The sequence below is a fragment of the Limulus polyphemus genome, unplaced genomic scaffold, assembly GCF_000517525.1.
Source record: "Limulus polyphemus unplaced genomic scaffold, Limulus_polyphemus-2.1.2 Scaffold1605, whole genome shotgun sequence".
Lineage (NCBI taxonomy): Eukaryota > Metazoa > Arthropoda > Merostomata > Xiphosura > Limulidae > Limulus > Limulus polyphemus.
The window spans coordinates 112,407-126,538 of record NW_013667215.1 but is presented as its reverse complement, the minus strand read 5'-3'; the positions used below and the strand labels follow the sequence as shown (position 1 = coordinate 126,538).

The window sequence follows — 14,132 nt, the reverse complement described above, 5'->3', positions numbered from 1 at the left end:
AATATGGATTGTGAGTGCAGTTTCTATCTTGAATGAGTAAAGTATTGCTGTCAAAGTCCTATTTCAGTCAGTTTATCATGTATGTGCCTTTTCATTGATTCATTCAGCTACCAAATAGTTTATTTCAAAGTAAGCTAATTTTATTTTGTTATATACAGTTTCTTTCAATTAAATACATTTAGTTTTACTTCCAAAACAATAATGAAATTTCTAAGAGATTACCAACCTTTATCTAGGTTTTATTTTTAATGTAACTCTGAAAATAATTTTTTGTTTGGTTTTACATTGAGTCTTGTTTCTTTTATTTTACCTACAACAGATTATTACACTTGCTTTTTCAAGTGTTAGATCCTCAAATTTCTTGTTTTTGTGAAGATCAGGTAAATGTGTGCTTTGCCTATTTTTGAAATACTACACCTGTCTTAAGAGGTTCAACTTTTTGGATTTTTCCTGTTTTCTCTAGAAAGTAGACTTTGAGAAGAAGACTTGATGTAGGTGTTCAAAATTGTTAAGGGCTTGGTCAGTCTTCCTATAAATGGTCATTTGAGTAATAGAATGAAAATCCTAGAAATATAAATTTGAATTTCAGGGGGTAATAGGTTTAAGCTGTGGAAACCTAGATGCAGACTTTTTCTTTGATTTGTAGGTGTGGTAAACAGGCATATCATGTTCCCCTACCTTCTAAAGTAACACAGAATTGTTTGAAAACATCGGTTATTTAGTATCCAAACTGTCACAGTAGCAACACATGGTTCAGGATGTCTACCATTATCTTGTTCTAGTCACTTCAGCCCTTTATTCTGTTTTTAAATGAAATCCACTGCTTGCAAGAATATTTTAGTGCTGTATTTTGAGCCTGAGTTAAACTCGTTAAAAGTAGAATATCCTTTTCTCACCAAACTACAACATCGACTAAAATTGATAGTTGTCAGAGGACAGAGGTGAGGCCATCCACTGTACAAAGAAAGTGGGGTGATGTTCAAAATCTAGGTGCACTATGTTTAAATTTGTTTATAAGTAGTCAGGTAAAGCAGTTTGTGATGACAACCAATGGTAAGGTAGCAGTACTTTACCTATATGAAATTCTGTGTGGATTAATTTTTACTTAATTCAAAAAAATGATAGTTATAATTTCTAATCCATCACAAGATACTTAAAAATTAAAATTACATTTAGCAATGTTGGTTCTTCATATTTTTCATTTAAAATACAGGAATTAATTTGTATCATGACTAGTTTAGCACAGATTCATCTTGAGAGAGGGGAAAGCTGGCATGTTTGCCTGTTTGTTACTTATCAGGAAATTGGTTTTACATGAAAATACTACATAGGACAGTTTGCTTGATGATGTAGTGTGTTGTTAGTTTGAGATACATTAAAACTCTATTGGATAGATATATTAAAACAGTATATACTTTTCGTATGTGTAAAGAATGACCTCAACGGGCTGAATGTTCTTATGTTACTTTGCTTTTTCTATGTTGTTACAAATTAATTAATTTACCAAACTTAGAATTTTTCTGTCAAATCACCAAAGCCTTAAAAAAATTTAAATTTGATCAACAGATGTGTAAAGAATGACCTCAACGGGCTGAATGTTCTTATGTTACGTTGCTTTTTCTATGTTGTTACAAATTAATTAATTTACCAAACTTAGAATTTTTCTGTCAAATCACCAAAGCCTTAAAAAATTAAAATTTGATCAACAGATTACCATCTACCTATCACTTAAACTTCCTACCCATACCTTACACAGCCTGACACTTTTTCTAAATGAGAAAAAACATCCACCTTCCTGTAGAATTATTGTTAAAAGTCATAACACATGTTAGCCAGAAGATATGACTCATTGCTTTTTCATACGTTTATGGTCATGCTCATCTGGAACTTGTTGGATATATAATTTTACTTGCAACACTTTACTTTCTGTTCTTCTTATGACAACTCTTCATGTTCATCACCTATGACTGCAGTTCTCCAAATGTGGGGCATGACCTACAAGGTGAATGCTACACTGTAACAGTGGGTGAGATGATAGAATGATACATATGCATGTGTGTGTGTGTGTATATATATATATATACGGGAACTAGCTTGCAGATTTAAAATATACCTTTCTACTCCCGAAGTTATTCGTCAAATAATAAGGCTGTTCATTGGTAACTTTATTACAATGAATGCAAATTTACTATACAGCAAACAAATGCAGGTGTTACTAATAAAAGCATATGACAAGTGTAATGAATCATTTTGTTGTCCTTGGTGGTAAATGGGGTACTGAAGAATGTAAAGATTGTGAAGAAAAGCAGGCAGGGGTAAGTATGGCTAAAAGTATAGAAACTGAAAATACCGATGATCATACTTGGCTTTTCGTTTTACTATTTTTGTTCAGAAACCAGGTCTGTTGAACTGTTATGAAGCCATAGTGGGGAAGACGAACCAATGTCTTAGTGAAGTTGATATCTATAGCTTCTATTTTTCCTATTCATCGACAAGCTTTATTTCCATTTAAAGAAGTTTTCTATATTTTCAATTGCTTTCATTTACTACACTTTTTTCAAAGAATAAGGTAATATTCATTAATACAGATACACTAATTGAACATCTTAAACAAAAAAGAGCTTGAGGTACATATAATACTACAACTGATATCATTTTTATATAACTGTAAAACATTAATCACTAAAATATAGAATCACAAATTCATAGAGTATGGTCTTTTATTCATATTAAAAGCACTACAATTTATACTTGATACTAAATTAATATGATTTATAAATTGAATTAGGTGAAGAATATACGTGAAATTACAAAATCTTACAGAAAATAAAATGCAGTGATTCCTTTTAAAAGATGCACATTATACCACTTCCATACAATATTCTGGTAAATGAATTTCTTATAATGTTCAAGTAATTTCAAGACTTAAGAAATTATATAAATGAAAGAAATGAATTTTAGTTTAAATGAATGCATTTATAATTAGCTTCTGGACTGATACACTTACAAGAAATGGTGTTTTTTTCATCAGATCATTTCTTGCTGTGCATACATTGGTAGTTGAAAATGATACAGGTTCAGAAATTGTAATACATGCATTTCTAATTCCTCTTTGAAAACCAAGCCTTGGTTGGCACTTTTCAACTCTTCCTTTTCAATGGAATTCAGCTAAGAAAAATTAAAGTATTCATATAAAAGCTTCTCTTTCCATATAGACTATTTTCTATACATACAAATGAAGGATTAACTGTCAAAAAATACACCTAGATGTATACTAGCAAAGGTATTTGAAGAGCATATCTTGAGAAGACCCATTTTAATCAAAAGTAGACACATTTTTGGCATTAATTACAGTTTGGGCTCTGTTACTAATACTTGTCATTAACCATTAATATACATCTGGCGAAACAAATCATCACTCCAGCATTTTATAATAGGTGAGAATCTTTGACCAAAGATGTCAGTGACAAAACATTCACATGCCCAAGGCAACAGTATGCAATTTAATCAGGAATGATTATTCTGGAAAGTGACACAAACCTCATATACACAAAATGCTTTCAGGACATCGATTCAAGCAACTAAAGAATGAAATGGTATTTTTGCTATTCTGAAAGAAGACATAAATTGGTAAAGTTACTCATGGATATCTGTGCAATCAGACTATTAAAACAGGTGCTAAAATACTGCTGTCCTCATACACAAGATAAATTGCAGAAATCATGCAGGTTGAAGTGGTATGCTTTGAACAGGACAGTGTTACAACAGGGCCTTCTGCAATGAAAATTACTTTGCAGGGCTGCTGTCAAAAAAGATGATTGAACATGGCAATATGGACCATAACATACTCAACTTCTGCAGAACCTTTGAGCAAAACATAAGATGTGAGGAAACTGCTGTGAAGTATTTCTGGATCTATGATATTTTGTGATTTTTCAAGATGCTTGTTGAATAGTATTGATTATTAAAGTAAGTCCTCACACTATTTTCATCATAAAACATTCATATTGCAATTTGATCAGTATTCTAAGTTAGGAAGCATTGATTAATATATTTTGAACAGGTGGAGGACATTTTTTTTACTAATACATTCATACCTAGTGTGCATGATGTGAAAATTAAGCAGATAATTATGTTCCCTACATTTTTAAAACAACAAGAGCATCCTTTAGGCCATCCTACACCTTATTAATAAAAATTTGATGTTCTATCAGTTTTAAAAACACAACTAGTTTCTACTAACCTTTTTGCTAATCATAATGTCCCTCAGATCTTTTAGGAGGCCTGGGAAACAATCATGGTACACTGCTAAGCACCAGGATTCATTGAAGTAGCTGACAATCAGCAATGTAATACACTGTATTCATTTCTAAAAGACTACTGTACATATCTTTTATAGAAAATGCAGATTAGTTTTCATACAGTTGAATTTTTTAAAATAATTTATATAATAAGAATGTTAGTAAAAACATCTCAGAAAGATGAAAATCCATACAATTTACTGATAATTACTAAACTTTTGTAAATAAATCCATCTTATATTATGTTTGGCTGATGTTCTTTCAACTAAGAATTCTTCAGACTTGTACATAGCTTGAAGTAGAAAATGAAAAACAGCAAACTGTATTCCACCTACATTAACAAAACACTTGCTTTTACAAAAGATGTATTTTTAAGAACCTGAATTCAATGATGCAAGAGAAATTTATTAGTCCTACCACAAAATACACACAAAATGAAAAACTGTACACAGAATTTTTTTAGAATTAAAATTAGTTTCAAACAGGTACATACCTCTGAAGACGTTTCTTATTGGCTGGTTCTCCCACTGTCAAAAACCATCTACTTCTGAATGACCTGTACGCATTGTATTACATTTTTCATTCTCCCATCTTCCACATGAATTATTGTGCAAGTACATGCCAGGGGGAATTACATAATCTATGCTTTCCTGTCACAAGCCAGGTTTCTTTGTTTGCAGTTGTGATATGATACATTCATCTTTGTTGTAGGAAGTGGGTTTGGAATGTGAACGTATTTAAAAAGTAAGTATCTGTTTGAAATAAATTTTAGTTTTAAAAAGGTAAACTTCAAATCAGGTAGACTTACCTCTGAAAATACTGTAAATCAGAATACCCACATGTAGATGGGGAAGTGAACTAGACAGTGTCAAAATAAAAGATAGCTGGATTGCTAGGACAGAAAAGGTTAGATACCTTCAGCAGAACAATGTCAATTGTTGTGTAAAAATCAGAATCTAAAACCAGAGTTATAGGTGCTAGCCTAGATTTGTTTGGAAGAATTGAGTGGAGATGATCAGTCTCTAACAAAATGTGACCAAAAATGAGGACACTCAGAAGGAAAAGCATTCTTCTCAGCAGAATACCTCTTCATCTATTAAATGAAGGTTCTCAGAGCAGAAGACTAGTAATTAAGTAGATTCTGGATGTATTCCTTGGCTAAAATCCCTATCATTTCAAACTGAAAACTGGCAAAATTATAAAACTGGTCTGGTAAGTAGGCACCCAGAGAGAATAAAAAAAAGCTGGGTGGTCTGGAAGATGAGCCCAATACTTCAAGGACAGAACAATGGGAACATTGTGTAAGGAAGTAAGAGAGTGTGAAAATAAAGCCAGATGATATACTGTATCCTGTTTGGAGCTATGAAACACACAATAGAGAATAGTTGTCATGTCTTTGACATCTGAAAATACTAGACAATGATGTGAAATGTGGAAGCAGCAAAAATCACCCACTAAGACATCATCCACAACCTAATGGCATCTTCTCTCCACTTTCAAAGAGTATTACTCTTTTATGGAGCACTAGCACAGAGGATAGAACATTCTAGAATAACTGTAGAGGTAAAATGAAAACATACAAAAGTCTCTACTGGATGAATCCACCTAAATGAATCCATCTTATATTACAAGACAGAGACCATGATGCTTTATTTTTTGAGTGCAGTTCAACTAGACTTAAAGTATGCCTACAGGAAACAAACAGAACCCCAAAGCTGAAGAGACAGAGATCTGATGTAAGTAAAAGTTTAAAAATGTATTCAGATTAATCCATATATTGTTCTGTAGAAAGACCTCCAATGGGTATTGAAAACAAGATGCTTAAGACATCATCAACTGTTGAATTTTGTGAGATGAAACCCACGATTCACTTTTAAGGTGTTCAAGTACACCATGGTTAACAAGGCAAAGGACTGAGATAGCCAATTTATTATTGTTGTCAGAGCAAGAATCGAGTAGTGTGAGTTATCATAAAGTATAAAATATTTCTGAGACACCCTGAATGATTCAGTGTGTTTGAGATAACAACAAACAGCCATGAATGGACATAAAAAGTGATCCTCTAAACAAGACTTCAGATCAGTCTAGACAGATAACACATTAAGTGAGAAATGGTTGTTACCATCCTGCAAAACTCATGTCTTAGATGGGAAGGCTCTATCTGAATATGGGTATAGAACGTTCCGCGAAAATAAGGTATGTGATACATTTGAAGGTCTTCTACCTAATACAAGCAAAAATAAAAAATATGTCTTGTGGGAAATATGATAAATTGAACAAGTTGCTACATAAGACTATGCCTAAGTTACACTTTGGGCAATGTCTAAGAGCTCAAAGATACTGGAACATATCTGTGAACAATGGGAACAAATGAGACTGATAGCTCCCATGGCATCAAAATATGGCAAATAAACAACCTCTATAAAGGAAGCTGATATGTCATGATCATGAAACAAATGCATGAAAAAAGAAACAATTTGTTGAGGAGATACAGATGGATAAGCTACAGCATATCAAATGCACCAATTCTGGAAGCTAGCCCAACAAGATGGATAGTATACAAGAGACAAACATTGGCAAGAATGGGATAGCATTAAAATGTACATTTTAGTCTGTCTTAGAAGATATTCCCATGGTGGTAATGGGATCAGTTCCCAGTGAGAAAAAAAAATGACGATGTAACAGGGGAAGACATGCTTAAGCATGCCAAAGTGGAGTGATGTAGAGAATCTGACACTTGGTTGAACTGTCCTTGTCTAGTACAAGTGGAAGAAGACAGAAAGGAAGGCGGGCATAAAGGAAGATATTCTTCCAATTTTGACACAAGGCATTCACCAGTGAAGTTGGTTCCAGGACTGAAGACTCAGCCAAAATGTTTATCACACCTGAAACATGACATGCTCAAAGGTAAATATGCTGAGATAACAAATAAATGATCAAATGCCACTGGAAAGGAGTGCATATGAGCATAACCCAAAGGAATAACTACATGAAGTGAAACTACTGTCCCTAAAATTGAAAGGATGTCTTTGGCAGTAGATATCAGAAGTTTTAGCACAAAAAACTCCAAAGCTTGAAGTGCTGTAGGAGATGGCTGAAAATTCCTCTAATCCAAAACTAAAGATCAACCAAATACTGAATTGGTACTAAGATTTGGTGCTATGAATGACCCACCTAAGAAACAGAATCTGAGTGAGTACTAGAGGCTGAATGGACTAGAAAGCAAGACGAAGTTAATCACCCATATAAAAACTGAAATGATGTTGAGAGAATGGAGAAAGAGAAACTACCTGATCCACATTCTGAAGGAAAATTGGGTTGGAAGGAAGTAGAGCAGATACAGAGAGAGAAAAAAGGTGAAGCTGATGACAAAAATAAAAGACTAGAATGAAGAATTTGTTGAACACAAGGGCCCCACAGATAAACACATGAAATCAAATGACCATCCAACAGTCTGAACGGGGGGCATGTCTGGAATTCAAGATAATCATTGAGTGGTTTCAGTGGAACACCCTCCACATGCTCCAACACTTGGCAACATGATTGTGATTAAAGGTATGATGGCACATCTGGAACTAAAAAAGAGTCATTGAGTTGTTTGAGTAGAACCACCCGACATACTCGAACACTTGACAACATGATTGTGGTGAAAAGAGTGAGAAGAAACAATGGTAGTAGAAGACACATAAGCAGAAAAATATGAAAAGCTAGTATGCATTTCCTGAATGTGAAACTAGGTTGGATGACATTCTTGAAAAAAAAACAGAAAAATGCAAGATAGAAGCCCTTTGAAGTCTATTGAAATACTGGTGGAAAATGAGTACCTTGCAATGACAGGCTAGAGTGTTGAAGGGAAATAGATATCACACAGTAAAAAGATACTAAATCAATGAGATCTGCAGTCAGTTAAACATTTATCCTGATTAAAAGGATCAGGTGAATGAGAATATCAAGTAGCAAATACTAGAGAAGAAAGTCCCAGTATGATACAAACCATATCACACAGGGAAGAAAACTGGCAAGAAGACAAGTAGAAAGACTATGTGGAAAATCCCCACCAAAAAATGACGTGGAGGCCCACAACTTGTGAACAAAGATGTTTTATAGAAAACAACCCTGCTAAAAGAGCCATCCATATGAAGAAAGCAAGAAATTAAAAAAAAAAACATGAACATGCTGCTGATTTCTGAAGGCATCAGCAATAACTCAAACATCAGAAGAAGAAGATAAAAAATTCAAGAACAGAATCATCTTACATAACACAAGATCTTCAGGCATAACATAAATTGGTTCAGGATTTAAAATAGTACCAGGCAATAATAGTTTTTTTAATTACTTTTTCCAAAAATATAGAGCAGACTGTGGTTTCAACAAACAAAATATAGAGTTAAATATACATAAATAATTTATTTAAAACTGACTAATAATAAATGTTACTTTCTATACCCATCTGTAAAAGTTCCAAGAAATCCATTACTTTGTGTGTGGCGATAAATATTTTACCATAAAAATTCTGGTAATTATGAAAATGATGTCTGATGCAGAAAACCCCTGCTTCCAAGTCCAAGAAGGTGAAAAGGAATGGGCAGAAAATGAATATGAAAATAATGTAAATGTTTCACTCATTTAGCATCCACATGAACAAGAAACCCTACTGAGACACTAACAAATTATTTGGAATTAACAGCCCTAATACACTGATAAATGAAAGTTGACAACCACTGGATCTCTTTATATTACCAGGGAAAGACTTTATGAACAAAACCTCCAAAGAATTTGAAAGAAATGTAGTAATTTCTACATTAATAGAAATGTTAACATCAGGGTTAAATTTTACTTCCGAATTTATGAGTAGAGCAAATGAATATATTGAGTTTTTGTAGGACTGTCAACAAGAAAACATGGCTTGTGGAGGAGAGCTGGGCTTATTAGTTTCCTCTCATGCTTGCACTGATTTAAGACGAAGGTGGGAGAACTCTGGGTGAGATGGTGCATGTAATGCTTTGTTATTTGCATCAATGACATTCAGAACCAAAGGTTGTTAGTCTATCTGATTTGAATTCTTGATGAACACCTAATATAGTATCTTGTATACAGGATAACTTATTAGCACTCTATACAAATTTTTATTTCCTTTTATTTACCTAAAAAATGTTTAATTGCATTTTACCAGCCCTCAGTGGCTCAGCATTAAGCCCGAAGGCTTATAAAGCTACAAACTGAGTTTCAATAGTCATGGTGGGCATAGCAAATGTAGCCTATGATTTAGCTTTGTGCTTAACAACAAACAACCAAAGAACATACTTCAATACATTTTGTTGTTCAGTTTCTTTCTTTTCCAGAATTAACATAATTTTAAAGCTGAAAGTCATTACAACCTAAGAAGCAGAGCTATCCACTTATAAAATCCCTGTCACCATTTCTTTTCATAATTGTATTAGTTTTGGCTCTACTTTACATATTGAATCTATATATCTTCATATTAATAATATAGAAATCAATACACCATAATTTCAACTTTCTTACCTGTACAAGTCAGTTATCAGACCTTCTTTATACTTAGGTAGAAGATTGTTTAAAAGAGACTGGTGAAGTCCAAACAACTTAATGAGATTTGATGTGTGTAAGTCCTAAGAAATTAATGAATAAAAATTTCATACATATTAGGACCATAAAAATTATAACTATTATAAACATGTTTCAATCCATCTCAAGGTAATATATTTTTATGCTTAATCCACTACCAATCTACATTCCTAATGATTCAACCAAACTACAAAAATTACAGGTAAAGATAACTAGGATGCTGGATTACACCTGTACTGATCTTATGATCTTCCATGTTGTATGTTTCTAAGAACCTAATAACTAAACCAATTTAGACTTGTTCATGCCAAGAAATAATGTATTCTTTCATGAATAATAAAAGTATCAACTTGTATGGTTTACAAGTCAAGAATGGCAGAGCAAAAACCATTCTAGGATAACAAATGTGATACAACATCATAATATGACTGCAACAAATTTCTTAACATTTACAGTCTTAACTAGAGAATTTGAGAGCTCATTTAGAATATCCAAATAGATCAACATTTCACCAACTTCAGTGTTACCTGCAATGTAGTTTACACATGACTTGAGAAAAACAGCAGTTAAACTATACCTTTGAGTGTTATAGTCTAGCCTGTCTGAAAAGTTTGAGTACAGAATGAAAGGTCTCATCAACAGATTCTACTGCAAGCAAGGTATATGTGATATGCTATTGATATATGTACAATCATCCTTCTGGAAACCTATAATGGACCACTTGAGAATAAAGTGTGAAAATCATTTGCCATTTAATTTTAATGCTTCACACTTGCTACTCTAAATATTCTACAATTCTAACAGTAGACAGCTGTTCAAAAACGTGCTAGAGATATAATTATTATCTAGATATAAACTGGAGTATTTTGTTTAAATAAACGAAAATGTTTCTGGGCTGAAACAACCCAACATTATAATCCAGAACAAATGTTTGAATCTTCAATAAAATGTAAATTGCTCAGCTATAAAACATTAAAAAACATCAGGACTTTGACAGCAATATTTTACTCATTCAAGATAAAAACTGCACTCACAATTCACATGTAGCTTACAAGTCACAAAATTGGATCACAAGTATCCAGAGGATGATCATACTAAGTGATAGGAAATATAACTACTAAAATTAAATGAATCAAATCAATTGAAACTAAACAAATAAAACTGTACTATATTGAAAATAAAATGAAAGGGGATAAATGAATTTTAATGAAAACAAATTATATCTTAAAATGAGTTTTAAACTATTTGTCTTAATGGAGCAAAACGAAGATAGACAAATCACTTCTAAAATAGGATAACACAGAAGAAACTTCACAGAGTGACCTAGCTCCTTCACAGTCAAAACAAAATATGTGGGAAAGTATTTAAACTGCTCTCACAACCCACACTTGTGGTATATACGTACTACATGACTCATTTTGTATTTTCAAAATTTTAAAAATATTCTAAAGTTCTAATTCAAAACACACTAAAGTTTCTGATCAAGGTGATGTGCTAAAACCTCTAGCAGGATGACCTCATTCATTCCGAAGTTTTTCCCCTGACTTTCCAGGCAAAATTTTATATCTTCCATTCTTGCATATGCACTGATTTGTAACTTTTCCTCATAATTCTACCTAATTAACACCACTTTAGCTTGTAAGCCGATTATAAGGGGAAGTAAAAACTTCAAACATACGTTAGGCTACTACAGAAAAAATATCTTCAGACAAGAACACTGTATTAATTGGTAGGGAATAAAATGTAGCACTTACATACAGAGAATAACATTTGATACTTATCATCAAATATAATATATTAGATGTTTATTACTAGAAAATATAACAGAATGACTGACTAAGATAATGTTAAAATATACCAATAACTGGCATAGCTAAGTAGCACAGTTTGCATGTGAACATAGGTACTAACATAAAAAAGGGGGGCAAGCACAAGTTTTCCCTAGGTTTTGGGATAGTGTTTTAATTCTCCCTAACTGTTTTTACTCCTTTTTTAAATGTCCTAACTTTTCCAGTTTCATGACCACCCTGCCTATGTGGTAATTTTTGCAATAGGAACCAATCATGAAAACTAGCTACTGTTTTATGGAATAGTTGTGTTGTGTCCTACTTTATCTAGTATATAAGGGATTGCTCTGCATCTTTCATGTGCAGAGTCAATATTTCTAAATACTTTTGATTTATTTCTCTAATTAACCAGCAACAGTGTTAGCACTTACAGAGAGATCTGTTTCTATCTTGATAGAGCTAACTAAGACCTGCTGTGGAATCTTGTTTTCTATGTCTTCTAATGCTCGCTGATCACACATGTACATATTTAACTTCAAGCAAAGTTCAATCTCTTTTTCATTTGTTTAAACAAAATATTTCTTTATTGTCTTTTTATTAAATAAAGTTCATTTTATACTAATTCAGTCCATACCAAAAAGCAATAGTGTTCCACTCATATGATAAGCCAGCTTTTAATTCACATTTATGTTGTCTTTTGTAGCAAAGTGTTTATTTTTGATTCAACTTCACACCAATTCTTGTATCTTTCATTCCACTTACAATTAATCAATATATTTGTTCTTCCATACACTAAGTCCACAAATCTCTTATTATTAAGAAATGGTAACTGGTATACTTGGAATATAACAGCTTACCTCAATTGATATTCATTTTTGCTGCTGTCAGCCTAGATCTAGTTCTGTGAAAGTGATAGTTGATTTATGCCTTTGATTCTTCTAAGTCTTATGCTCCTTGTCAGGTACCATCCAAGAGATGTCTATGAGATTGGGTAAATCATATGATCGAGGGAAAGAGAGACAAATGGGTCTGCGAACCCTTATATATTTATCACAGAAGTCCTTTTTTTGAATGGTGAGTGTTTCCCAACATTTGAGCAAGTATTCAGGAGCTTCACATTTTTTTCACCCAATAAGGTAAACGAACCATTTTCTGATCCTTCCAGAACTACTGTTTATGTCAGTAATTCTAGTCCACATCAGCTGAGTCTGAAGACAATGATGGAGAGTTGCTGAGAAGGGAAATTGACAACAATTATGCTGAAACCCCTTGAGCCAGCCTGTATAGAGCTACACATGTCAGCATCCAGTGCTTCTAAAGCTACATTCTAGTTGCCCCTTTTTGGAAATAGCTAGAGAGAAGTTGCAAATGGTGAGCAATGTGCACCAACTTTACCATACCTGCTTTCCACAGGCATGATTACTACCTTGCTCAGTGCTTGATATACCCTATATTAGCCTTCTCATGAAGAAAGTGTCGAATTTTTGTATAGGGGCTGGATTCTTTACAGTAGATGTCTGTGACTTGTTAGCAATAAATTTCAACCATATACAGACAGCACACAATCCACTTGTTTTAAAATAATATATTCAAAACAAGTCGATTGTATAAAAGAAAAAATTTTGTTACATTGTTGGTTACCATAGTTGAATCTAGAGCTTTAAATAATTCTCTTTTTTGTCAAAGTCCACACAGGCTGGTTCAGTTACTTTAGAACACAACTGACAAGACAAATTATTTCTTCTCTACTCTTTTTATCAAAATAGAATCAGTGATAAATTCACTTACCTTACCATGTGGGTTACCAAAGTCATAACCAGAGCTTTAAATAATTCTCTTTTATGTAAAAAGTCCACACAGACTGGTTCAATTACTTTAGAACACAACTGACAAGATGAATTATTTTTCTCTACTTTGTTTTTTACTGCACAATCTGTGATAGTTTCACTTTAGAAATCACCACTATAACTGTTGGTTATCACAGTTGTATCCAGAGCTTTAAATAATTGTCTCCTTTTCATGGAAGTTCAATTACTTTAGAACACTCTCAGACAAAATAAATTCTTCTTCTTTATCTCTGTTGTTACAATACAAACTGTGAAACTCTACGAATCACTCATTATGGCTAAGCCAACAATCATGCAGTCTAACTTCACTTTCACTAATTCAACATTTTCCTCTTAACTTAACTTTTCCAGACTTAATTTCTATACCAACTTTTTAGAAATTGCACATCATGGGTAAACTGCTAATCACTCAGTCTAGATCTAATTATCTCTCAGTTAACTTGCTTTCTTGACTTCCTCTCTGTTTCTGCACATATTTATAACATGTTACAGAAAAATCTAGATATATCTAGCCCTCTAGTAGCAACAATATTACAAATAATGAGAAGAACTTGGAAGCTTCAAGTAAAATTATGTCAACAATTATACTACACACACACACACACACACAC

At 33.0% G+C, this 14,132-nt stretch overlaps 1 protein-coding gene across 1 annotated transcript in view; it reads right to left on the bottom strand.

The window, feature by feature from the left end:
* Positions 1-2,723: 2,723 nt before the first annotated feature.
* The window catches only part of LOC106464278 (cilia- and flagella-associated protein 61-like), a 111,813-nt gene continuing 100,404 nt past the window's right edge, over positions 2,724-14,132 (bottom strand). Inside the window, exons 27-29 of the mRNA XM_022391983.1 lie at positions 9,828-9,931; positions 4,244-4,334; positions 2,724-3,168 (exon numbers count right to left, since the gene is read on the bottom strand). Of these exons, the coding sequence (XP_022247691.1) occupies positions 3,028-3,168; positions 4,244-4,334; positions 9,828-9,931 (336 nt within the window). The 3' untranslated portion in view covers positions 2,724-3,027. The remainder of the gene's footprint in view (positions 3,169-4,243; positions 4,335-9,827; positions 9,932-14,132) is intronic.